The 26,602-nt window shown below is 56.3% G+C and overlaps 1 protein-coding gene across 4 annotated transcripts in view; it reads right to left on the reverse strand.

The window, feature by feature from the left end:
• Positions 1-26,602, reverse strand: part of TPCN1 (two pore segment channel 1) — a 50,642-nt gene that overhangs the window by 21,961 nt on the left and 2,079 nt on the right. The window contains exons 2-5 of one of the 4 annotated variants that reach the window (XM_045842479.1): positions 25,599-25,832; positions 4,707-4,834; positions 606-782; positions 75-188 (exon numbers count right to left, since the gene is read on the reverse strand). In XM_045842479.1, coding sequence (XP_045698435.1) covers positions 75-188; positions 606-782; positions 4,707-4,834; positions 25,599-25,710 — 531 coding nt within the window. In that variant the 5' untranslated portion in view covers positions 25,711-25,832. Of the gene's footprint in view, positions 1-74; positions 189-605; positions 783-4,706; positions 4,835-8,817; positions 9,124-15,579; positions 15,729-25,598; positions 25,836-26,602 lie in introns of those variants that run through there. The other 3 variants (XM_045842470.1, XM_045842488.1, XM_045842467.1) reach the window with 3 other exon arrangements.

Below are 26,602 nucleotides of genomic sequence, written 5' to 3' on the forward strand. Positions count from 1 at the left end.
ATTTGGAACTGAACTGAAGAGACGGGCTGGAAGGCGACACGGGAGGGGAAAGCTGTAAGGAGTGGACACGTCACCTTGACCATAGTCCGTCTGTGCCGGATGAAGGTGTGGAGGCCCAGCCACCGCAGCTTCATGCAAAGTTCAAAGACAACCACCATCAGGGCGAGCAGCTCCAGGGTCGCGTGGACCTGCCAGCAGAGGGTGGGGAGACGTGGCGTCAGCCGTCCCCTGTCCTCCCCACTGTCGGCCACACCGCCCGCCTTTTCCCCCGAGGATGGAGAGAGTGGGTGGCACTGCTATCGGGGGTCCTGCCCCCCTGGAGCCGAGGTGCAGGCCCTGGTCCTAAGGGAGGCAGCCAGATGGCGCCCTCCCTGGAATTTCCGAGGGAGCAGAATCACAGGCGGACCGAGGACCCCAAACGAGACCAGGGAGTCATCGCTGCTCCCGAGGCCCCGGTGACCTCCCAGGGCCTGTCTCTTTTAAACCCATTCCCACTGTCTGCCCTTCCGGAATGGTCCCTCTCAGGCTCGAGTTAGTTTGAGGACAGTTTCTGGTGCGTCCCCCCACCCCAGGGAGCAGGGGCTCCCGGCCAGGCACACACTCACGTAGATGCCGAGCCGGAGCGCGGGGACGGCGGGGGCCTCGCACAGGGACAGCAGCAGCAGGAGCAGGGCCGTGGACAGCTCCATCAGGTAGAAGAGGTGGTTGTGCGCGAAGAGGTAGGCCGCCAGCGCTCTGGCGTTCTTGGGGTGGGTGAAGAACTTGTCGTTATTCTCACCTTCCTAGAGAGACAAGAGTCACGTGGGCGGCAAGCGTCTGAGACGCGGCACCGAGGACGTGCCGCGGGCCCGGGGGGCGGGGCAAGGAGGGGCCTGGGCGGGTAAGAGAAGATTCGGACCAGAGGTGGAAGACGGTGGAAACTGAGAGGTGCTATGGCCGCAGAACTGCCCGGCGGCCGAGCCTCCCCCTGGCCTGCGGAGGGGGCTAGAGAGACTCGCTGCTTCCAAAAAGCCACGCGGAGGGGTCACAGGACAAAAAGGGCAGGGAAGGCAGAGCAGTGGGCACACGTGATCCCTTCAGAGGCCAAACCCTCAGTCTCAGAAATGTCAACAGAATGCAAAGCTTGGCGGGGGATGGGGGGAGAGTCCGGGGTAAACAAGCACAGCCCCCCCCACTCCTCCTTGGGGAACACTGAGAGAGTCCCTTCACCTTCTCCAGCTAGCCGCGAGATAACACCAGCCCTTCCTCTCAGGGCTCCTGCAAGAATGAACTGAGGACAGCGTCTGCTGCACACCCCAGGCGTGTCATAGATGTTTGACCCGGAGGATCAAACATCCAGGAGGATGAACCATTTTTGCAAGGGACCGCTTCTCCAGGCCCAGCCCAGGCTGATGCCTGTCCGGTAGCCGGGAAGGTGGGGGGGCTCTGACCTTCCCTGTGGGGAGCAGATCGCTTCCCTGAGGCTGGCTACGTCACCACCCTCATTCCCAACAGACAAAGGCCAACCGCAGGCACCCGACAGCGGCAGGCCCCACCGAGGGAACACACATCCCGGCCACCAACCAGAGGGCAGGCCGGGCGAGCCGCGGTGCCGGGCGCTGCGATCTGCGCGGGGCTGCGGTTTTTCACCACGGCCACGCGGAAGCCTCTGGTTCGGATTACTGAAGAAGTGCAATGCTCGGGAAAGCTCTCTGCGCACACAGCCAGGGTCGAAGGTCCGCCTGGAGGAAACCAACCACTGACGCGGGGGCCTTGACTTCCACTGTGGGACTGGGAGCTGCCGCAGGAGGCGGTGGGGAGGGAGGGCTCCACCCCTGGGGACCGAGGGAAATAGGACCCGTGTCACTGGATCCCGACCCAGACCCTCAGAGAACACTGGCCTCGTTTCCTGGCTGCTGATCGTGAGTGAGATTAAGAAAAAGAAGAAGGCAGGCCAGTTGTACGCGACTTCCAGGGCCTCGCTCTCTGCGCCCTGGGACGGAAGTCCACACAGAAGCCCTGGCTGGCGTAGCTCAGTGGATTGAGCGCGGGCTGGGAACCAAAGTGTCGCAGGTTCGATTCCCAGTCAGGGTACATGCCTGGGTTGCAGGCCATAACCCCCAGCAACCACACATTGATGTTTCTCTCTCTCTCTATCTCCCTCCCTTCCCTCTCTAAAAATAAGTAAATAAATATTAAAAAAAAAAAAAAAAAAGAAGTCCACACAGAAAACGGGAACATCTTGGAGGCACCGTAACAGCTGAGCACGTGGCTCCCGACAGCGAGGGAGCTCACAGATAAAATCTGGGAAGGGGAACTGCAGGGACCAGGCATCCTTAAAGCAGCGAGGGGCCAGACGCCCAAGGGCAGCAGCGGCCTGGATCGGGGTCCGTGCGCTGCGCAGCTCAGCGGCGGAGCAGGAAAAGGAGGACCGTCTGACCGAAAAGCAGCGAAACCCCAGTTCTGATTTGATATTTTTAAAACTGATGGGTTTTTTGGTAAAAATCATTCAAATAATTCATAGGATTATCAGGTCGTGAAAGCTCCATCAGCTAGTCACCTTTAATATGGAGATGAACAACTTTCCCACGTGCATGGGATCTGTGGGAAAACACACACACGCAGGTATATGCTGCTGTATACGTGTGTGTGTATGTATGTATGTACCTATATATGTGTCTGCGTGTGTGGGCATGAGTGTTCTCCAAAAGTGGTCAAGCCGCCACTGCTGCTCTGTAACCTCTTTTCCTACAGCGCGTGGCTCGTTTGCAAGTAGATACACGCGGTGGGCCTAGAAATGAGGCAACGGCGTAGAAAAGAAAGAAGGCGATTCGGAGGCCAGACAGACACGGTTTAAACCCACGCTCTGCGACTTAGTGGCTGGGTGGCTTCGGACTCAGTCAGCCCCTCGAGCCTCGGTCTAAAAGTGGGCGGTGACTGAACCACCTCCCAGGGCTGTTAGAAAAACAAGCAAGTGCCCACTTAGATATTGTCATCACTAATATTCCCACCTGCTTCAAGAAAGAGGAAATGATCGGGTTTCTGAAAAGCCCCAGGCCGTGCTAATTCTAGGTTTTGACCCACCCCATCCTCGTGGGGTCTAGCACCTATTCAACCTGGGAGAAGGTGACAGTGCCCAGGGTGACCCTGAGTGACCCTGTCAGGTCAACAGGCAGGCCTGAACATCCCTCAAACATGCTTCAGCGTCTTTGGTTATATTTTGCTTGTTTCTTTGTTTTGTTATTTAGGTTCCTGTTGACCGGAGGGGAGAGAAGAGGGAATTTAAGGGGACAGTGGGAAGGGTTCACAGGAACAAACTTAAAGAACACATGGTCATAGACTAAGGGGAGGGTGGTAATGGGAGGGAAGTGGGGAGGGTGGGAGGGGGGACTGGATTGGGAGTAAAAAGGAGAAAACTGTATTTGAACAATGATTAAAAAAATAAAAAAAATTTAAAAAAACATGCTTCAGCCTTATCCTGACCCAGAGCTCACTGTTGAGGAGCACAGCTGTGACCCTACAGAAAACCTAGAAACACACAGCCAACTGCACGACCACCAGAAAAATGTCTGGTTTTCATTAAACTTAAAAAATAAATAAATAAAACAGATAGTTGCAATGGAAAGTTGCTTCAAAGAAAAAGAATTAGGAATGATTATCATGCAAATAAATGTAAGAAAGATGCCAGTTGCCCAGCCAAACCCTACTCGGGGCACCCCGGAAACTGAAATCGCACGGCGGCGGATGAGGCTGGCAGTGTGTCGGGGCGATGAAACTGACAGGTAAGAGGCAACACCCAGGGCCCCGAAAGACGTGCATTCCTTTCACCCAGTAATTCCACGACTCGAGTCTTCCCTGATGAAACGACCCCAGATATTAAAGAGAGAAGGGAATAGCTTGATGCACGCAGAGATGGCCCTCGGACTGTACTTTATAACGGGGAAATGCATAACACAAAACGAGGGAACACATCCATCCTTACCAGGATACTGAAGCAAATCGGGACGCAGTTGTCTAAGACAATTATTCAGCTCATTAGAACTTGCTTACAGGGGTTACAGTAACATGTGACAAAAGCTTATGCTACATGTCATGGAAACAGCGGGCTATACAGCTGTAGATACCACACAACCAAAGTTATCATAGAAAACACATAAAACCTCCGTATCATTCTTAAAGTACATATGAACAGTGCTTGCCTTAGGTGGAAGTGTTTTTACATTCCCTCTGTACTTAAACTTACTGTAACAGGCATGTAGTACTTTTATTTTTAAAAGGCTTCTTTTTATTAAAAACGGCAACAACGCCCAAACACGAAACGAGAAACACAAAGGCGGCAGCAAGTTAAGCAGGAAAGGAATGAAGACCTCTGCGCGCCCCCCCGCACACTAGGCCAGCAAACCCCTGCTACGGTATCAAGTGTACGAAGGAGACTCCCTCCCGGGAAGCGGCCTGTCTGAGTGCCTCTGAGGAGGGAAAGTGAGGCGGAGAAGGCCAAGGGCACAGGCTCGGGGAGCCTCGGGGGCAGGTGGAGCCATACACGGGGGTCACGTGACCAGCCCTTCCCATGTGGACACCGTCAGGTCGGCTCTCCCCGCCGTACAGGTGAGAAGCTCACGCAGAGAACCGAAGCTGCGTCTGAATTTCTGGGCACCGAACAGAGCCCGGATCCCCTCCTCCACCCACAGGGGCTGGGAGGGGCCAGGGCCGGGCCCAGCGGCACTCACCTGGAGGTAGATCGCTGCCTCTTGGTAATTCATCTCCCAGTTGTGTCCGGGGGGGCTGGACGGGAAGCCCTCGCCCTCCGAGCTCAGGCTGGGGTCCCGGAAGTCGTGGACGGCACAGCTGCCCCCATCTGCGTGGGGAGAAGAGAGGGGCTCACTTGCCACCCGGGCGCAAGAGAACGAAGCCGCTGTTCACCAGAAGCAAACAAAGGCTGGCAGGTGCCTCCCCTGCTCAGACCTGTTTGCCACGACCGCTAAGTCTGCGCTCCATTCCGTGCGCTCAGGCAGCGAAAATTCGCATGGCTAGCTAAAATATGTTTCTTGCTCTTGTTAAGTGAAAAAAGCAAGCGCAAAAGAGCACATATATCTTTTGTGTACAACAGGGAAGAAACAAGAAAACACACAGCTATCCACTTGACCAAAGGAAAAAACATATGGGAAAGGTCAATTAGAACTCGATGAAATTGGGTACCGATAAGAGAGATGGGGAGGGGAGTAAAAGGAAGTGACCTTTTTCTTGACTTTTGACTTTTGGATGCATGTTAATATTCCACTTAGTCAAAAAATTGAATAATTGGATTTGTTCCTTGGTATAGGGTCATGTGTTGCTGCTGTCTGCTGACACCAGTGTCCTTTCCTCTCTGCCCCATCTGCCTTTGGAGAACATTTTTTGGCTCCCGGCCCCACCCCTGGCTCCCGGGCAGGTGACACAGGTGCGCTGAGAGCCCCTCCTCTCCCCTGGACAGGGCTGGGTTCAGGCAGGCGTGCTGACCCAAGTCTGGCCAGCAACTGCTGGCGGCGGCCCCCGCCACCACGCAGGGAGAAGGAAGCCAGCGGAGAGCAAGACAGTAACGGGGGCACCCAGGCTGCAGCCCCGGGATCACGCTCTGCCCGAAACCTGCCTCTGAGCACTTCCAACACCTGAGCCCACAAAGATCCTTTGGTACTTACGCCTGCTTGTCACAATACCGAGTGTCTCCACTGACACGTGGTCGGCAGTGACACCTAGAAACGACTGTCAGCTGGTTAACTTCTCGGGAAGGGGAACACCTACCCTGAGAATGTGGTTCCCCACAACCCACACTCCTAAGAACCCCGGCACAGGAGGATGAGGAACCCTGTTTCGAACCCACTCTGTGGCAGGTTTTGCTTCACTTCCAAAGACGGGGCAGTGCTCCCTTTCGGCCCCCACACTCTTCTGGAACCTCCCGCTTCCCTACCAAGAGGCGGAGCCCGGGTCCCGGCGGAGCCTTCGTGGCGCCTTGGCCAATAGAGGGTGGAGGATGTGATGCTTATGGCTTCTGAGGTCACACAAATGCTGCCGCCTTTTTCTCTTGGGACCCTTGCTCTTGGAACCGTGCTGAGGAGGCGCGTGAGAAGAATCAGGTCCCTCGTCCACGGCCCAGCGGGGCTGCCAGCCCACAGCCAGCACCGACTCGTCCGCCAGCTGAAAGAGCCATCTCCGCTGCGGTCAGGGGTCCAGACTGACACAGGGGTGGGGGGCGGGGTGTGGGGGAGCTGCCCCTGCCAAGCCCTGCCCGGACTGCAGGGTCACGAGCGAAGGAAATGAGGCTGTGGTCACAAGGCACTGGGTGTCGGAGTGGTTGGATAACACAGCAGTGGATAACGTGTGTATCTAAGGACTTCATACCAGCCGACCTATGTATTCCCACAGCAGTCCTGTGAACAAGGTAACAGCATGAATCGCACTGCAGACGTGAGGAAATGCAAGGCTAAGGACCACCCTGATGTCACCCGCCGGTGAGATGCGGGGCTGGGGGCCGATCCAGGCCGGTTAGTGCCCAAGCGGGAGGCTGCAGGCCTCTCACGAGCTGGAAACCTGAGAAAGGTGACTGCGGGGTAGCATGAAAGGACCAAACTTCAGCAGCAGAAACCACGAAAACGGAGTTACAAGGAGGACAAGGGACACCCGGCTGCCTCTGGCACTCAGGAATGCTGGCCCGTGGCTGCCCAAGGCCAGTGATCCCCAACTTGGGTCCCAGCACCCATTTCTGCAAGGACCAAGCCCTGGGCGCCAACAGAAGGCCGAACCACCTTCCCCGACCTGCTCGTGCGGGCCAGGGAAGCAGGAGCCACCCTGTGACTGGGGAGCAGGCACAGCCACAGGCGGGCGGGCAGCTGGACGGTGCCGCCCTCTGGCGTGCCCATGCCCTGGCCTCCCTGACCTTCACACACACACGCACGCACATACACACACACACACACACACACACACACCACGGCAGGAGCCGGGGTCCAAGACACAGCGGGCCCAGATAACACCACAACAGTGCCGGGGCAGCTGCAAGCATCCGTCACTCTCCCAGTGCTCACTGCCCCACCCCCCGCCCTCCCCAGATCTTCACCTGGCCGCCTTCCCCATCTCCCGGGGGTCCGCCCACCACTGTCCTCTCACAGGCTGCCTTGGGCTCCCCTGGGGGGTCCCGTCACCATCACCCTCTGTGTCCCCCACACCACTCTCTGCTTCCTCCTGGGGTTGGACCCCGCACCCGTCTCCCACCGCCTGGTCATTTACTGGCGGGCCTGTTCGGGGCCTGCCTCCCTGCCTGGGATGGATGACAGCCGCGAGGGCGGGCACTTCTGTCCTACTCACCGCGGGGTCCTGAGAGCCCAGGGTGGTCTCAGACTCCAGGGAGCAAGTGCTGACAGACATAAAGCTCTGGCACACTCCTGGGGGACACTTAAAACGGCCAGCGGCCGGCAGGCACAGCAGGTGTGGCGAGCGGAGCCCCGAGGTGGACTCCAGCCAGCCTGCAGGGGCCCGAGGGCGCTCAGAGGGGGCTAAGCGACCCCTTTGCACTTTCTAAAGATCATTCTTTCAAGGACCTGCCGAAGAGCAACTATTTTGAATAGGAGCAATTCAGAGCAGCGCCTCCAGTAGAAGAGGAAGGAAAAATAAAATATGACCAGCACCGCTGAGGAGAAGAATGGAGAATTCTCCCCTCCGAGGTGGACTTTGTTCCAGGCTTCTGGCCATTCAGCCTTGCACTTGCTCGGAACACAGACCTTGGCTTGCGGGCCAGGGACCAGGAGGCAAAGCCCGATAGCTTGTGTGTGGCTCTCTGATAGCCTGTTTGAGGGCTGAAAGGCCCTGGTGACAAGGGCCACCGAGGGGCTTTTCAAGACAGCCACAGGTGACTTCAAAGAGCCCCCCTCACAGCAGGCCCCAGAGCGTTTGGGGTTACAGAAAGGGCGCAAATGGAAGGCAAGGAGCTGCGACCCTCCCTCCCGTTCTGTTCCTTTCATTGGCAGCCTCCAGCGGAGTCAGCAGCCGAGTTCAGAAGCACTCTGAATGCACCGCCAGAGGTGGGGCTGGGGGCGCCATGCGGGGCCTCGCCCCTGCCCCCTTTGCTCTGTTTCCCACTTCCCAGGTTGGAGAAGGGACCTCCAAATCCCAAGTGCTTTATTGCCGCAGTTACGGGAATGCTCAAAGGCTCGGCAGTCCCCTAAAGGGAAAGGACAATTACGGCCTTTAAAGGAGAAGAAGGCAGGGGGCACGAGGGGGCCCATTAGAGGTCAGAGGGCCACCCGAGCGTGGCCCGTAGTTCAGGCCGGGTGGAGGCGGGGGCACGAGGCCCCAGTGACAGGAGGCTTCCTGGGGAGCCGATCCCAGGGGCCTCCTCAGAATGCGCTCCCTCCCTCAGAGCTGGAAGTGGGGGCTGCGGGGAATTCTCCCCCACCCCGTTCCCCTGGTCGCCGCTGGGCACCAAGTCCCAGGGGATGGCCTGCCCCCACATCCCTGCTGAAGCCCAATGGGTGTGCCCCAGGTCGTCTGTCTGCCTGGGGAGTCTCAGAGCCCCGTGACAAGTAGCCCCGGTGACCTGCAGCCCTGCCCTGATCTACTCCTGCCCACCTGGGCCGAGTCCGCGCTTCCTGGGAGAAAAGGTCCCTAGGTAGATGGTTGGTGCCGGATTCTTTCCGAGCGTCCCCTACACCGAAGGAGTCCTGGCCACCAAAGTGGTCAGGTGGGCTCTCACCGCAGCCCCCCAGGTCCAGCCCCATCCCGTGTGCTGGGCCGGCCCTCGCACGAGGGACTGTTAGAGACTAAGTAAGAATCAGCACAGGTGACCTAGGACCCCGGCGCTGTCCTTACCCGGGGCGGGGCACCTTCTCCCGGGACAGCTGGCGAGGCAGGGTGGAGGCTGGCCGCAAAGGCCCCGCTCCAGGAGACAGCACGACCTCACCGCGGGGCTGTCAGGGAGCTGGCCCTCCACCGCCTCCTCCAGGAACACGACAGCTGGCCCTCGTCTCAGCATTTCCGCCTCGGCAGCGGGGCCAGACACGGAGGGAAGAAGGGGAAAAGCCCGCGGCAGGCAGGAGGGTGGGAGCGGCCGTGGTCCCGGACCTCACAGCAAGCCGGTTTCTCTGCTGGCAGGAGGTTTCAAAGGGCCAGGGGGGGCTGACCAGGAACATTCTTGGCAACCAGGAAGATCCCGTTCTGCGCCTCCGGGGAAAGTTCCCCCACGGGAAACATCTTGTTCTGCACTTCTGGTGCCCAGGGCAGAGAGCACTCATGTGAAACCCAGCCTTTTCCAGGCCCGAGACCTCAGCCACCAAAGACTTACGCAACACCTACCCCTCAACTACCCTCCCCGAATCCTGGCGATCAGCCCAGGGAGGTGAACTAACATCACTGGCAGGAGAAGAAACTTTAAAAAAAAAAAAAAAACCACCCCCGAACTGACAGCCATTAGGATACAAAACAATACTAGAAGCTCTGCCTCCAAGTACAAGAGGAGCTCCCCATCCGGAGGACAGGCAGACAAACCGGGATGACCTGTTTGCACAGATGGCAACGCTGATGTAACAGGGCCCAGACGCTCCCTGCAAAACAGCTGGCTGCTTTGCATGCAGCCTCTGAAACGGCCCTGCGGGGAATCCAAGGGTTCCGTTCGCTGGAGCACAGCGTGCAGCAGCGTCCTGGTGGTGCTGGGTAAATAGAAACAGTTTCCATATGCCGGCCATAAAGCTGCACCACGGAGGACAGGGAACGAACAGGCAGAGGGAGGGCCTCCGTGACCCGCCTCCCACCCGGCGAGTGCGGAGTCTGCTGGGCTGGGTAAGCCAACGGGGCCTTCATTTGGGGCCTGGGGCAGGAGGCTGCTTCGGATAAAAGGCCTATGAGCCCCCTCCTCACGGGAGGCAGCCCTGATCAGAAAGAATGCAAGGCAATGATTGCCCTGGGCAGGTTTATGCCGAGGACGCAACTCGCTTCCTTTCATTCTCTCTTATGTATACACAATCTCACACATTCTAAACACACACACACACACACACACACACACACACACACACCACTACACACACCCCTGCACATCCTCTTTGAGACAAAAGATAGCCCGTGCACCCCAGTTCACTCCCAGCTGCACCCCTCCCTTCTCCCGGTTCACGCTCTAATCCCCAGAGCCTCAGTTTCTTCATCCATTAACTGGGACCGGTGCCAGCCGCGCTCCGGGCACCGCGGAAACAAATGCCAATACCCGCACAGCACTCGGAGCCCTCCGGAAACCGGTGCCCGCCAGAATGACAACGAGCGATCGCCCAACTGCTCGCCAGTTGTCGCTGAGAGCCCCACTCCATGGGAAAAAGCTTGCAGAGGAGAGGAAAATAAAGCAGAGTTACACTTATGAGTTTTCCAGGCACGGCCTCGCCACGCTGCCTCGGTGCCGGCTGGCTCCACAGAGGCCCCCAGACACAAACTGGGCGAGAGACACTTCGCCAAAAGAAAGCAGAGGGCACGATTCCCTCTGCTCAGGCCTTCTCTGGCTGAAGACTGGTTGCAGGATGGTGTGGGAGGTAGACCCACATCACCCACACACATCAGCAAAGGCTGCAGCCCCGGGCGAAGCCCCGGGCCTATATGCCGACCCCCAGAGAGGGGAGCACTGGCACAGAGCCCTCCCAGTTGAATCGCTGGACTCAGGCCCAAGACCCCGTCTTGCCAGAGGCCTCAGCCAGAGGCGGAAAGGAAAAACTAAACGCTCACCCAGGCCAGTCCCATGGGTCAAGCACTGCTCTAGAAGGAGGGGGTTTGGTCTGAAACCGACTAGGATAATGCCTGGCACCACCTGGAACTTTGTTTCCGGCCAGCTGACAGGGTCCTAAGTGGCCAAATCCAAAGGGATTTCCTGTCGATACGTAAGGCTGGCCGTGGAAGGGCCTTGAACTGGCCAGAAAGCTGAGAACAGTAACTAGAGAGGAATGGAAAGGCACGAGGGGCTGGGAAAATAAGCCCCCCTCAGTGACCCAGGGCAGTGATCACTGCCCCAGGTGCCGACTCCCAGGCAGTCGCACGGGAACCTCCCACCCTGAGGGTGTAAACATGACCTTGACAGCAGCTCTCTGGTTTAAGGGAAAAATGTAGTAATTTGGGAGAGACAAAGGGGAGGGTGAAGTTTGCAAAGGCTGACTTTCCAGATGCAGATAAGCATGGCTTAATTCGAGGAGACATTTATTCAGCACCCACTGTATACCAGGCATTGTGCTACGTGTCAGATATTTGAAAAAGTAAAACCGTGAGTTGCAGCCCTGGCTGGCATAGCTCAGTGGATTGAGAGCAGGCTGCGAACCAAAGCATCACAGGTTCGATTCCCAGTCAGGGTACATGCCTGGGTTGCAGGTCACAGCCCCCAGCAACTGCACATTCATGTCTCTCTCTCTCTCTCTCTCTCTCTCTCTCTCTCTCTCTCTCTCTCTCTCTCCCTCCCTCCCTTCCCTCTCTAAAAATAAATAAATAAATCTTAAAAAAAAACAAAAAACAAAAAACAAAAAACCGTGAGTTGCATCCTCACAGGGTCCACTACCAGGAGGCGAAAGAAGAAATGTGATTCTGGTGCGTTCAAGTCACTTACCGGTTACAAAAGCCTAGAAAAGGATGTGGCAGCAACTCCCCCCACAGGGGCTGGTCGGCAGAGGCAGAGAGGGATTCAGGGGTGATGTCTGCGCAGGCTTTTGAAGGATGAAGAGGTGTCACAGGGTGGATGGGGTGGGGCCCCGGACTGGCTAGAAACTGGGGATACTTTCCAGAAATGGGGAGGATCACGCACAAAACACAGAGAAGCAAACAGCAGGGCATGTTTGGGGGAACCCAGAAGGCTCAGGAATCCTGAAGTTCAAAGAGCCAGAGACAAGGCTGATGTCCCGGGAATGGCAGCAAGAACAACAGACCACGATGAGCACTTAACGCGCACCAAACAGAGTTCCAAGGGTCGAAAAAGCCCTATGAACCCCAGACTGTCCTCATCTCCAGTTTACAGAGGGGGGAAACTAAGGCCCAGAGAAGCTAAGTGATTTGCTCAAGGTCACAGAGCAAGAGAGTGGCCAAGCTGGGGTCCGAGCCCAGTCGGTCTGAGCACTCACCCCCTGGCCCTCACCTGCAGGGACAGCGGGTGGCTGCACGCATGTGAAGGAGACTGGACTTGAACCAGTGGGTTCTACCAGCAGGGCGCTTGGAACGCGTGCACCGATGGGAAACACGCAGCCGGGTGGCCAGTCTCGGCTGATGTCATAACCCCATTCGTAAACATCCCGCCTGGGCAAAATCCAAGTCCCTCTTCCCGGGGGAACCGTGGAGAGCTCCCACTTAAAGGACACTTCATGTGAGGAGCCACTGAGGCAATTTCTAGCATCTAACCCTCCTCACCACCCTTTGCGTAAAGATCCGTAGCTCGGCACACCCTCCACCACACCTTTGGCCCACGCAGGGAGGGAACAAGTGGTTTGCAGGTGCCCGCCAGTAATCTCGTGGTGAGGCAGGACCTGATTTCTACCTTCCCTCGTCTGTGAAGTTCAAGGTTTAACTTGCGATTGTACTTCCCGCTCCCGTGCCCCTGGGCTTACTGTGAAACAAAAGGCTTTCCCTCCTGCCAGTCACCCGTCGCGCAGTATTTATTGAGCGCCTACCGTGTGCAAAGTGCTTCAGATGCTTTGGAAAAAAAAAAACACTTGTAAAGACTACGCGCCTCTCAAAGGCCCCACGCTTCACACACACGCACACTCGGAGGCACGCACGCTCCACTCTGTTTACCCAGTGAAGAGCGCAGCACCTGTGCGAACATCTGCCCGCATTCACTGGGAGGCATCAGCAATGCTAATTGTGGGGCACACGGGGCTGGGGCTGGGGCTGGGAGCAGCAGAGGAGCGCACGGAGACGAGGGGCGCTTTTCGCGGCACACGGGCACTCCCCGGGCCCCTGCACGGGGTCGGCGGACCAGCAGTGCTGGAGGACCAAGGCTGGCTGGGAGCCCTGCCCTCCGTGTGCTGCTGCTGCTGTCTGCTGCTGCTGCTGTGTCTGCTGCTGCTGTCCGCTCAGCGCGGAGCAGAGGTCCGCGCTAGCCCCTACCTGGGAGCAGCTGGGGGCCTGGCCAGAGCCTCCGGAACACTGGCCACGCCCCAGCACCTGGGTCTGCTGCCGCGGCCGGCAGCTCTGCTCAGAAGAACAGCGACAAGGAGGCACAGGCCCTTGGGGGAGTGGCAGCTGGGAGGAAGTCTACACCCTGCAGAGAGCTCGGTGGCCGCCGAGGCGTGCCGCTTCTGCAGGAACCTGGGCTTGCCTGGCTGCCGCTCCCGGAGGAGCTGACGGGGGCCTGACAGCCTGCGCAGTCAGGGGCCAGGCGCTGGGCTCGGCTTCTTCTTCCTTGTCCTCAGATTCCCTTTCCACCGAGGGGGGCGGGGAGGCAGCCCCAAAGAGGCAGCACAAATAAAGAAAAAGACAAGAGGAACCAAGAAGCCGCCCTAAAGAGTGGGCAGAGGATCGAGCCGCTGCAGTTGAATTATCTCTGCGGGGCACCCGGACGGCGGTCAGGGAAGTTAACGCATTGTTCCCCCGTTTGCCACAATCAGACCCTTAAGAAGATGCAAAACACCAGCTAACGTTCCTGGAGAAGTCAGAGAATTTAATAGAAGGAAGAGGGAGCTCAAGGCCTCAATGAAGAGAGTCCTCAGATCACCCCCTCAGGGGCTCAAGAACAGGCAACTTCACTGCCATGGGGAGAATGGGACCCTGACGCTTCCCCACTGTTAGAATGTCCACTTACTGAACTGGTACTATGAACTGTTCTATGCAATTTCCCATTTAGCCATTTAAAAAAACTTTATTGATTTTAGAGAGAGAGGGGGGTAAGGAGTGAGAGAGAGGGAGAGGAGGAGAGGAAGAGGAAGAAAGGGACAGGGGAAGAGGGTGGGAGAGAGGGAAGGAGAGAGAGAAACATCGATTCGTTGTTCCGCTTATTTATGCATTCATTGGTTGATTCTTGTATGTGCCCTGGCCAGGAATCAAACCCGCAACCTTGGTTGATCCAGCGACACTCTAACCAACTGAGCTGCCTGGACAGGGCTCCCATTTCATCTTTATGGCAACCCTGATTGGGAAAAGTCTTATCCCCATTTTACAGATGAAGACACTGAAACTCCGGAAGAAACTGAAGCTCAGCCCCTCCTTCACGGTTTGCACAGCTACCAGGAGGTGATGCCGGAAACGAAACCCCATCCTTTGCAACAGACAAAGAGACTGGAGGAGTGTTGGAATGCTGTGGAGTATCAGCAGACAGACTCAGGCCCCAGACACACGCACACACTTCTAACAACGTGAGAATTCCCCCAAGCCACGCCACCCCCAGATCTGTGGGCCTGACACGCCCTGGGACAGACAGTGTCTGATCCGAACGGAAACAGCACAGAACAACATGCAACAAAACCAGACGGGCCAGCGCGCCTGAAGGCCAAGGGCGCTCTGGTTCCGTTAAAATCTGAGTCCTGCCGAAGCGACCAGCCTGGCTGCAGGGTGCGCAGTAAAAGCTGCGCCTCCAGACAACAAGGCGGCCCAGCCAAGTGTGAACAGCCGAGCCCGCAAGAAGAGGGGACCCTGGAGAGTCACGGACAGAAGACATCACGCTTGTCGACGGCCACCCACGAGCGAAAGCCAACGCATCCGGCAGCTTGGAGCGGCTCCAAGCCATTAGCCGGCACGGAGCACGGTTGCTCTGCCTGAGCTGATTTTCAGCAAGAGCTAAAAGAAAAAAAAATAAAAACCCAACTTAACAAAAAGGGCGATTAGCAAGATAGGAAGGCAGCCAGCGGATGGCGGGTGGTGGTGGGGTGGGCTCAGATGTGAGAAGGTGGGAATCAGCCGCCCCCCGGGGCTGGGACAGCAGCTGCAGGGTGCGCTCGGGCTCCTGGGGAACCACAAAGCCCTAAACGCAGAGACCAGAAAGCAGGCCGCTCCTAGAGGAGGCAGGGACGGGCCCTGCCCGGGCTACTTCTGACCCAATCACGAGCCAGTGAGTCTCCTTGTCATCCCAGATGGTTCTAGAGGCAGGTTGGGCTCTGCCTGATAGAGTCACTTGGGACCCCGGGTGTTTTTAAAAATGGGTGACTCACTCCCAGCTATGTTATTTGACGTCTATTTATTAAGTGCACAGGGTATGTGTAGAAAAAGACAGGGTCCCCGCCTTTGCAAAATTCAGACCACCGGAAAGGGGCACAGTTATATAAAATATCAGGACCCCAAACAGGAGCACCTGCTCAGCCATTGCGTGGGTTTGGGCATTACACCTTCCCTTCCCATCCCACCTGGCCACCTCGCATGCGCATCACAGACGGTCCCTGGCCGGGTGGCTCGGTTGTTCAGAGCATCGTCCTGGTAAGGGAAGCTTGCAGGTTTGATCCCGGGTCAGGGCACATACAAGAATCAACTGATGAGTGCACAGATAAGTGAAATAATGAACTGATGTTTCTCTCCCCCCTCCCTCCCTCCCTCCCTCCCTCCCTCCCTCCCTCCCTCCCTCTCTCTCTCTCTCTCTCTCTCTTTAAAAATCCACAAACACTGACGGGAGGGAACGTGGCTCACAAAACCCACCTCAATGCTGGGTGAGCCGAGGGCTATTCATCACACAGGGAAAGGATGCTTTGCCAAACTCAGGCCTCCTGCCCGTATTTTAAATTTTCTACTTCACCAAAAGCCCATTTTCTCACAGCCTTCGGGGATCCATCATGGCACAAAGCGAACGCCGACTCTGTACAGAGGACATCCATCAAACCCACCGCACGCAGGTGCTGGGCGGCGCGCGGGCTCTGCCCAGGGAGCGCGGGGACTGGGCAGCCAAACCGTGCACTCAGAGCAGGACGGGGTGTGGCAACGCAGCCACCACCCCAACCGACCGGTTAGGAGGGTTGGGGAGGCCCGGGGAAAGGAGGACAAAGGTCTTCAGTCGAAGTGGGGACAGACCGGAAGCAAGAGAGGAGCAGCCCCCAGGAGGCTGGGGCGTGAACGTGGTTTAACTGAGAAAGTGAAGGGCATTGTGTGATGACTGAACACAGGAGATCATGGGAGCAGCCCCGCGTTTTAAGGTGTTTGGTTACTGGTTCCGACTGCTGGGGGGGGCGGCGGGCAGAAGAATGGAGGGCGGTCCGCCAGGAGTGTAACTGGGCCGAAATGTCCCGTGGCCTGGAAAGTCTGTGGCCACGGCCAGGCGTCCGGGGCCAGGCAGGGAAGGTGGGTCAGGGCACGAGGACTGCAACGGCTTCGCCTGTCACTCGACCCAAGAACTTGGCCTGACTCTCACCAAGCGAGCACGTCTAAGTTCATGGTTTCCTTATCTATACATGGAGGCTAATGAAACTTTCAAGACCACTAGAGCCCGGGCGGAGAAGTGCTCCCTGTGCGCGAGGCCTGAGAACAGAGGTGGCAGCGCTCTGTGATTAGGGGGCGCCACACGCCTGCCCGGGTGGGGGGGCCCCTGGTATGCGGCAGACCACCCACACTGGCGGGATGAAGTGGCCCCACGGCCCCACTGTCCACCTGTGCCATTCATTCCCTTCCCACGCCTCCAAGTGCACATCTGAAAAGTGGGGATAAACCCCATTACGTCACAAGGCTGTGAGGAAGAGCCGTCCACATAAGCGCGACAGCACGCATCCTTTCAGACTGCAGTTGGGGGCTTGCCCCTCCGGTAGGAGAGCAACGAGACTGGCTCGGAGGAAAACGAGTAACGCCTCCAGGGGGCAGGAAGGACACCCTGGTTTGCAGCTACGGGGTTCACTGCCGGGCCAGGGAGCAGGGTGGAGGAAGGGTGGAACCCAAGGAGCTCTCCTGGCAGACATTTGTGAGTGCTCCAGGCCCAGGCTGCAGCCACCAAACCTTCCCCTAGGAGACTCCCCAAACACAGCTGAGTCTTCCACGGAAAACAGGACCCCTAGAGCATGACTCGAAGACCAACCGCACACACCGCTGTGGTGTTACGCTACCCCTTGCTTCTCTGGCTAACAGACACTGAGAAAGAGATCCAAATTTCTTTTTTTTAATGTGTAATCCAAGTACCTCCCAAGATCTGGATCCACTCTCTCCTCCCCACCCTCCAACCCCAGCACCACGCCCACCTGCCCCGATGCCTCTACCCCCTGTTTCCCTGTGCTGTGCTGTGGGACGGGCTCTCACTGCCTGCTCATCTCCTCTTTAAAGACTCGGGACACTCAAGTACGATCGAAAGACTCTCCCGGCACATCTCCGACCCTGAATCGTGCAGACTGACTCCGTCTCCTGCCCTGGGTTCCACCTCCCCTGCCCATCCTCGCTTGTCCCCCTGTAGATCCTTCCACGAGTATAAAACACACCACAAATGCAGCGTGCCACACGCTCGCTCGTCTCACTGCCCACCGGACCACGCAGCCCTGCAGACCACGTCGGCCCCGTGTCCCGTAGCCTCCACGGCAGCTGTTCTCAGTTCGTAAGAAATAGGTGCCAGGCAGTTGGAACACTGTTAGTTTTCCAGCTGACAAGCAGGCGATGATCAAAAGAAGAAGTAGAAGACAAGGACTAGTGATTAAACTATTATTTTTTAAACTCCTAACGATTCCCCCCAAATATTAAAAAATAAATAAATAAACAATAAAAAAACAAAAGAAGCTCCTAACGACTGCTTGAGTCTTTATTGCACATCTCAAAGTCAAAACTAAAAAAAAGTCCCAGCTGGCTTGGACCGATGGCTGAGAACAGGCGAGATGGTGGTCGAGTTGGACAGAACGCAGGTTAGATGAAAGAATGGGGGGAAGGGCCCTCCAGCAGGGAGAGAGGCCCAGGAACTACAACGAAGGAAGAAAAGAATCAACAGAAAAGGAAGACAAGCGGGTGTGTGGGAGACGCCCCACCTGTTCTGTTCGCTCACCCTCACCCGCCCGGCTCGACCTCTGCCCTCGACGTCTGGCCTCCGTTCCACAAGTGAATGCAATCTGGTCTTTCTCTAGGCAAACCACCTAGAGACGGAGAGGACAGGCCCTCCGCCAGTTCTGACCGCCACTGAACACCGCCACCCGCAGGTGAAGGGCACCTCCCAGGCCGTGGAGGGTTCATTCGTGGTGTTAGGCCATTTCCTGACTCTGAAACAGTTTGCTCGAACGGAAAACCAAGGCTGATGGGTATGCTCTACATCAGAGATCATGAAGGGGCAGCCCCCTGACCAGATCTGACTCACTGACTGTGTTGAACGAGTATGACGAATTAGCTGCCAATGTGTAAAAATCAGCAAACTCCTGATTAAAACGGCAGAATTTGACTTCTCTTGAAACATTGGAAAATGCGGTAACAATCAGCCTGTGATCCCACGTGGTTGCAAATGGCCAGAGCGAGGCAGCGGCCGCCCCTAGAGAGGGTGCACACAGTATGTCCCAGCCCTCAGGTCCCTGCTCCGAAGGTCACTTCAGCTGAGCCAGACCCTCACACGTGGTCTGAGTAGAGCAGAACTACACATTTTTACGACTAGGTACGAACATTTAACAAAAAACAAAGATGGCAAAGGGGGTCCCCGGTGCAAAAGACAACCTAAGCACTAAGCAACCTAAGCAACCTAAGCACAACCTAAGCTGGTTATCCAGTCCCAGAACATTCTCCAGGCAAGTCCCAATGTGGGGCCACCTGCCTTTTGGCCTCAGGAAGGTCAAACCTGACCTTTGAACCTGGGACCTCTGAAGGGGCCCTCTCCAGCAACCTCAGCTGGCCTTGTAAGTCTCATGCTCAAATCCAAGGCTGGTTCTCCTTTGTCCTTCCTTTCCCATCCCCAAATCTTGACTCCTGTGAGTTCCCACTTTCGGCCCAAACTGTCCTGTTCCAACCACCACGATGTAAAATTCAGCCGAACGCCTGTGCAGCGAAGAGCTGGGTGGGGCGGGGCGCACCTCGAGGAGAAAGCTGTCGATCTCCCAGCGGCGTAAATCTGTGGCCGTCCTTTGTGGTGTTTTTGTTTCTGTTTTGTTTTCATTCATGTCTTCCGGTTTCTCGGGGATGATCCGACACAGCGTATACAATGAAACCCCAGTGGTTTTGCTAGTTTTACAATATGAAAGGGAGGTCTACACACAGAACTCATTTTCAGAACAAATGCCTTGTAGAAAATAACAGTTTAACTAAAAAAAAAAAAAAATGAAGGTAAAGACGGACACCAGCTTCCTTTCGGACACCTTTGCTTTTTTGGAAAAACAAAATTGTCTTAAAATTCTGCTTCTGCCACTGAGCCTTCCTTCCCAGTGTGCGGCACGCCGGTTAAGAGCCTGAGTATTGGAGCCAGAAGACACGGGTTCGATGCGAGTGCGGGCAGTTCTTGGCTGCACGAGCGTGGGTAAGCTCTGGCCTCAGAGCCTCAGTTTCCTGTTCACCCGGTGAGGGTGACGCACACACCAAGCGCGCAGGTCTGCGGAGGGGACCCGGTGAGAGAGCCGGCACAGGAAAAGCCCCTTGGGCACTGCCTGGCACATGGTGAGAACTCGATACCTGTGAGCCATTATCCGTCTTGCACACATGACCTTCCTCGGCTCAGACCGGAGGGAGGGAGTCGGCAAATGTCCAAAGCAGGGAATTCACCCAGCAAAGGGTGGAGAATGGGGAGCTGCCCCGTGGGCTCCCCGAGCACAAAGGTGGGATGGGGGTGGGCAGTCCTGGCCCCTTGCTGTCCCCTCTAAAGAGCAAGGGCTTCCTTTCTGGGCCACTGAGCTCTAATCTGAGGTGGCCCGGGGAGGGCGCTGCAACCAGAAGCCACCAGCGGCATGCTGCTGGGTGCCTTCAGAGCCTTCCCACGCTCCCTCCCCAGCTTGGAGGCTGAGAAGTTGAGTGTTCTGGCTCATGAAGCGCTCTCAGAGCAAATGCGAGCTTAGACCCCCCTAAGGCGATGGGGAAAGAGCGGTGCGGCGGGCGCTCCCGCCAGCACCCAGCTGTCGCTGCTGCCATTTTGACGCGGCAGCTATCTGCATGTGGAGGGCAGAGACGGCGTCTCGTGGCAGGGGGGCCCGAGGCAACAGACAGGATCCCCCACGAAGACGCGGAGGGCCGAGGAAGCGCAAGGCTTCAAGTTTCGCTGATGAGGCTGGAACCCAGCATGCCGGGTGCTTGCTCATTTTAATTGGTGCCTCCGCCGGCCCAGTGACACCCGGCATTCTGCCTCGGCGAGGCCCTAAGAAAACCGGGGGAATGACTCCGGCGGAGCCAAATGCCCACGCTCCCTGGGAGGCCGTGAAAGTCTAATTGCTGTTTGGTCTCCAGCTGCCGCGCTGTCTCCCTTCCCGGCTTGGCGGGGGCCACCTGCTGGGCCGGGAGCGAGGCGCACGGGGCTCGGATCTTGGCCTGGGTTCAGGACCCCCGCTCGCGTGCCGTGATATTGCCAACAAGCCGAGTCACTGGCCACGATAAAAACGCTTGTGATCGGTCAGGCACTCACGTGAGCATCACCCACAAGGGCTCACCAAATGCCCCCGACAGCCCTCCTGGGAGATGCTCTCTGACCCGAGTGTACAGACAAGGAGGCTGAGGCCTGGAGAAGCTAGGCCCCATACTTAGCTAGGATGGGAGACCCAGCACTTGACTCCAAAGCCCACAGGCCTGACCACTCCACTGCCCAAGATACCACAAATCGCAAAAGCTACGCAAGTCTCTCTGGCTTAACTCTCAGGCAAGTACACCAGGGACACTGGGTCAGGGAAAGAACTGCAGATTTATGCGACGGAGCCCACCTGGGGGTTGGGCATCCTGGGATATACACCCACTGTTCTTTCCAGCTCACCTTGGCTGCGTCTGCCCTAAGGCCAAGAGCGCTGGCCCACCTCAAGTGAGCCTGGTGCCAACGGGCTCTGGCTGCATGAACGCTCTGGAAAGGGAGCCAGAGCACCACGTGTTGACCCCCCCGCAAAGAGACAGCGACCTTCCACATCGCTAGATACCACACCGGGCTCCAGGGAACAGCCAATGGCAATAGTAGACGTCAGGATGAAGGAGGGAGAGATCCTCTTCTGCTCCATCCCCTTAAACCTTATCTGGGTGTGGCTTGTCACCTGCCAACCATGAACTACCAGCACCAACGTGGCCCATGACACTAAGTGCCCTGCTCAAGCCTCCGCCACCTCCCTGGCCCCCAGCCCCTTTTTCACCCAGAGAGGGCATAACGCACAGGCCCATTTTAGGCAGCTGCTGCACTGAAAGGCAATGAGAAGGCAGAAGCTAAGTGTGACCCGTATTCCCTTGAAAAACCCCTTGTATTGCCCACGACATTCAGACCGCGTCTAGTGGTGGCCCAGACCACGGCCTGATGCCCGGTGCTCGGCCCATCTCTAAACTGCACTGTCAGAAGGCCAGGCCTGCTGAACTGTGTTCAAGGTTATTCCTATTTGCAAGCTTTAAATACCTCTGCTCATACCTGCCTCCTCTATCAACCTGGCATTTTCTGCCTATGAGTCACTCATTAGTATTTCGGCAGCCACCCTTATGGCCCAGAGATGCCGGAGTCTTGGAAAAAATCCATCCTTGCCCACAGAAGGAAAAAACAAAATCCCAAACCCTCCAGTTCCATGCAGGGATAATGCCCCATCATACGTCATCCCTAGACGGAATCAAGGGTCATGGGCGGCGCAGCCAGATTCCCAGGTGCCTGCATGCAAGCAAAGGGCAGGAGAGTTATGGGCTGAACCACGTCTTCCTACGATTCCTTTGTTGGAGCCCGAACCCCCAGGACCTCAGAGTACGGCTGTATTTGGAGAGAGAGGGCCTTTTTTTTTAAAGATTCTTTTTTTTAAGATGTTATTTATTTATTTTTAGAGAGGGAAGGGAAGGAGAAAGAGAGAGAGAGAGAGAAACATCAATGTGCGGTTGCTGGGAGCCATGGCCTGCAACCCAGGCATGTGCCCTGACTGGGAATCGAACCTGCGACGCTTTGGTTCGCAGCCCACGCTCAATCCACTGAGTGGCGCCAGCCAGGGCGAGAGAGGGCCTTTACAGAGGTAACCAAGGTGAAATGAGGTCACAAGGGTGGGCCCAGACCCCATCTGACTGGTGTCCCAATGAGAGAAGGTGAAGACACAGGCACACGGACCGAGAGAGGGACAGGTCCGGAAACGGCGAGAGGGCGGCCCTCTGCAAGCCAGGGAGAGCGGCCCCAGGAGGAAACGTACCTGCTGACCCCCGATCTTAGACTTCCGGCCTCCAGAACTGGGAGATAACGACTTTCTGTTGTTCAGACCCCGAGTCTGCGCTGTTCTGTTGCGGCAGCCCAAGCCGAGACAAGGACCATGTCGGGACAGAGCCAGCGGAAGAGGCACTGGCGACAGCCGCCGGGTCACGGCAGAGGCCAGGCTGGACCGAGGCTCACGCCCTTAGAAAGCCGGCTTAGCTGCCAGTGCCTCGTGCCCAGGGAGCGCCGACTCTGCTGCCGAAGACTTCCCCCTGCAGCCTGCCAGCTCCGTTCGACCTCGAGTGTTACGTCAGCCACAGAGGGCAGCTTCTAGGACGATCAGCTCCACTGGGAGAAATGAGACCTAAACCACCGGTTTGGAGAAGAGACGGGGGGATACTGCCCACGTCTGACTAGGACCCTCAGACAACGGCCACCCTCACCAGTGACAAGGCTGCAGAAACCCGACTAGGTTCAGTTTAACCACGGCCTGTTGGATGCATCATCGAGCTGGGTGACAACCATGATGCATGGGACTCAGGCCTAGTAGGTGGTCGGACGGCTAACTAAGGAATTACCACACAGTGAGCTATGTGTACTAATGGAAGGCTAGTCGAGACGCCCAAACAGAAAGGGGCGGTCATTAGCCCTGTCAGTGGCGGGGGGAAGGGTCAGAGAGACGGGATTGCCGGCAGGACTTCCAGGACAGAAATGCAGCTCATGAGCAAACGAGAGGCTGGGACGGGCATCCCGCCCCGAGTCCCCAGCCAGGCGGAGAGGGGTGAGAAAGCACGGGTGGGGGGGGGCTCCCGGAACTAGAAGCAGTGCGACACTGCGGGCTGGGGCAGGGAATGCGACGGGCCGGGTCAGAAGGGCTGGCACACACGAGGCCTCGTAAGGAGCTGGGTCCTCATCCGGGAGGGGACAGGAGACCCCTGGGGAGCTCCGGGCGGGGGGAATCGCCAGGCTGGATTTGTGTCTGAGACGGAATGCTCGGACGGCACGGAAGGGGGACACTGGGTGGAAGAGCAATGCCAGTACCCGAGCGTGAGATGCCAAAGGCCTGTACGCAGGGACAGCCGGCCTCCTGGGAATCTCCTCCTTCCTCAGACGGGCCTGCCGTTTCCCCAGCCAGGCCTGGTGCATACTGCACCCCCTCATTCTCGGAGGTTTTAGCAAATGCCCCAGTAAGAGGGCGAGAGGAAACTGAGGTACTAACGCACTGGGCGGCGTTATATTTTGTTTTTCTTTTCTTTTTTTAAGATTTTATTTATTTATTTTTAGAGAGAGGGGATGGGAAGGAGAGAGGGAGAGAAATATCAAAGTGTGAGCAAAACACTGATTGGTTTGCCGCTCGCACGCCCCCCAACCAGGGACTGGCCTGCAACCTGGGCATGTGCCCTGACCGGGACTCAAACCGGCGACATTTCACTTTGTAGGACAACGCTCAACCAACTGAGACACGCCACTGGGGGCTATTTTGTTTTTCTCAAGAAACAAACCCAAATCAGCCAACGACTTTGCCAGGATAAGGAGGGCCCCCCTGGAGGCCTATCCAAGGTTAGCTTTATTATCTTTTTGGAATATTTCCTACTTATCGAGCTCCATCCAAAACCCGACCTTGACACAGGATCAGTCTGCTCTGCGCACTTCGATCCCACAGGAGAGCTGGACACCCTGCTATCAGCTCTGACACTTTGGAAGGACTTAAAAGTGGCACGCAGAAAAGGAGAAATGTAGAACACACCACCACAGTCAGGATTCCAATTTAGAATCTTGAGCCTCTTTCCAGAACGATCCACACCCTTAGCTTGTCAACCACCCTCCCTTGCAGTCCGTTCCCTTGTTGGCCATTGACAGAAAACCCCCCTCACTACTGAGACTGCGTCACATTCATGACACCCCCTTCCCCAAGCCCCTGACCCCATGGCGTGAGAGGGAAGATCAGAGAAGGTTTGCTGCTCACTAGCTGTGTGACCTTAGACAAGTTACTTAACCTCTCTGAGGCTAAGATAAATGCAGATAACAATAGCTATCTTCAGATTATATGATGAGAAAATATATGTAAATGCTAAAGGCCAGTGCTCACATTTATTAAGGGCATATGAAGAAAAGGAGGAAAAGAAGCAGGAGGAGCAGAAGAGTGGGGGAGGGAGAACTTGGGAGCCAGACAGTCCTGGGTTCAAATCTCTGCTCTACCACTTGCTGGCTGTGTGACATCAGGCAAGTCACTTACCCTCTCTGACTCATTGCTTCCTCCTCTATAAAGCAGGGACAAGACTGCCTACCTTGCAAAAGGACCTTAGTTAAGGTAACAAATGAAAAAAAGAACGTAACACTGCGTTTGCAAGCTCTAGGGCATTTAAGAAGTGAGCCTGAAACCAGTCACTGCGTCCTCAGCCCCGGCCGGCACTCTCGCCTTCCTCGACCACCCAGCTCTGCCATCCCAGGCGGCGTGAACAGGCCAAAGCAAGGAGGCCCTCGCACCGGGAGCCAGGCCTCCCATCCAGAGGAACACCGCTCTCCTCACCCCTTCCAGGGGGAGCCTGCGGAGCTCCCTGTGACCCCACTGTATTCCCTCTGGACAAGGGAGACGGGAGGGCCTGGCTCGCCTCTCCCTGGACCCGAGTGTCTTCACTTGTGACCTGGAGGAGAGGAGAGCAATGCCCCTCCGTCCCGGCTCAGGCACGCAGCTGGCGGGGGAAACGCCCATTTGCTAAAAGACCCTCAAGCACTAGTCCCTGCCGTCTTCGGACCCTGTGTAAAAGGCAAGTTATTTTAAGCCTCTCCTAGACCCAAGGCCTGAGCAAATGAGGCAAATGGCTTTGGGACAAGCACCAGAAAGCTTTTTAAGGCCTCCCGTTCTGCCAGAAACACACTTAAACTTTAAAAAATTTACAGCTCACCACCTCTCTTGGGTTCACTTTGTGCTAGGCTGTGGTTCAGAGGAAGACAAAGCAAAACCCCAAACCCTCCGATCAATGGATCACGACATCGGTCTGCCCCCTTCCACCCTGTGCAGGGCAATGCGGGGATGGAGCCCCAGCGGGGAGAGGCAGCTCTGCCTTCCTGCCAGCAGCTTCTGGCTGGAACAGACGGAGGCCGGTGTTGAAATCTCTTTCTTTTTTTAACCTGGAATGGGGCAGGGAAGCTCGCCAAGGAACAGGTGTGACGGAGGCCTCCCCCTCCCAGCACTCAGGGGCAAGGCCAGGGTGCCTCAGGTGCAAGGGGGACAGGGCGAGGTGCTGAGGGGGGCAAGGGCCGCTGGGAGGGGCAGGATGGGGGGTGCAGCATTAGGACCCTACAGTTTCCCAGAAGTGTGTGTCAGATCCTGGGGGTCAAACACAGAGTTGGGCTTTTGGATACACAGGTCTACTCTCAGACCACCAAGGCCACTACTCACCCCCTGAAGTTGCCCCCCAACCCCCAGCCCCGGCCCACCCCACCGTCTTACTTCTGCTAGGCAGCTCCTCTTCGCCCAGGCCATTGGAGGGAGCCAGTGGGCCACTGCCACCCTCGTCCAAGGTCAAGATGAGGGGAACGTCGTCGTCTAAATTCATGGCCATGTTCTTCTCTCCTGTGGGCCTCAGGATGTGATGTTCAGGGCTGCAAATAGTCTCTGCTTTAAGCTGCCTTTCAAAGCCACTGGCCTACAGGTGCTTCTCAGAAACTCCTCCATCTGAGGCATCTTCTAGGATTTGGGGATAAAAAGAAAAAAGACAATTGTTTTTTTTTTAAGTTTTTCTTTTTTTTTAAGGTTATTATTTGTTTATTTTTTGAGACAGGGGAAGAAGAGAGAAAGAGGGGGGAGAAACATCAATGTGTGGTTGCCTCTCAGGTGGCCCCCACTGTGGACCTGGCCCCCAACCCAGGCATGTGCCCTGACTGGGAATCAAACTGGTGATCCTTTGGTTCACAGCCCACGCTCAATCCGCTGAGGCACATCAGCCAGGGCGAAAAAAGACAAGTATTAAAATACAACCACTACTGATGAAAATCGTCTGCAGTTAGGTAGTGGTGATGGTTGCTTAATCTTCCGGACTCACTAAAAACCACTGAAATGTACCCCTTTAAAATGGTGGAGTACTGCAGTATACAATAGCTTGAAAAAGTGAGGGGAAAACTCTGCAAGAACCAGTACTAAAGTTAATGGTAATGTCTGGAGATGGAGATTAGGACTAATATGTTCTGTCTCCACCCCTCTTTGTACCTGTTTGTGTGAGTTGTATAAAGATTTTAAAAACTAAAAAAAAAAAAAATACAACTATTAAAACAATAGTAATTAATACTCAGTGAGTGCCTACTATGTACCAGGGACTCTTCCTGCAATTTTTCAGTAAAGCTGATTGAAACTTCATAATAGGTAGGATTGGTACACCCCGTTACAGAGGGGGAGACTTTAAGCTCAGAGAGGTTGGGTAACTTGCCCAAGAACGTCCAGGAAGAAAGCTGAACCTT

This window comes from Phyllostomus hastatus, unplaced genomic scaffold (assembly GCF_019186645.2).
Source record: "Phyllostomus hastatus isolate PE091 unplaced genomic scaffold, TTU_PhHast_1.1 phas_contig_1162, whole genome shotgun sequence".
Taxonomy (NCBI): Eukaryota; Metazoa; Chordata; class Mammalia; order Chiroptera; family Phyllostomidae; genus Phyllostomus; species Phyllostomus hastatus.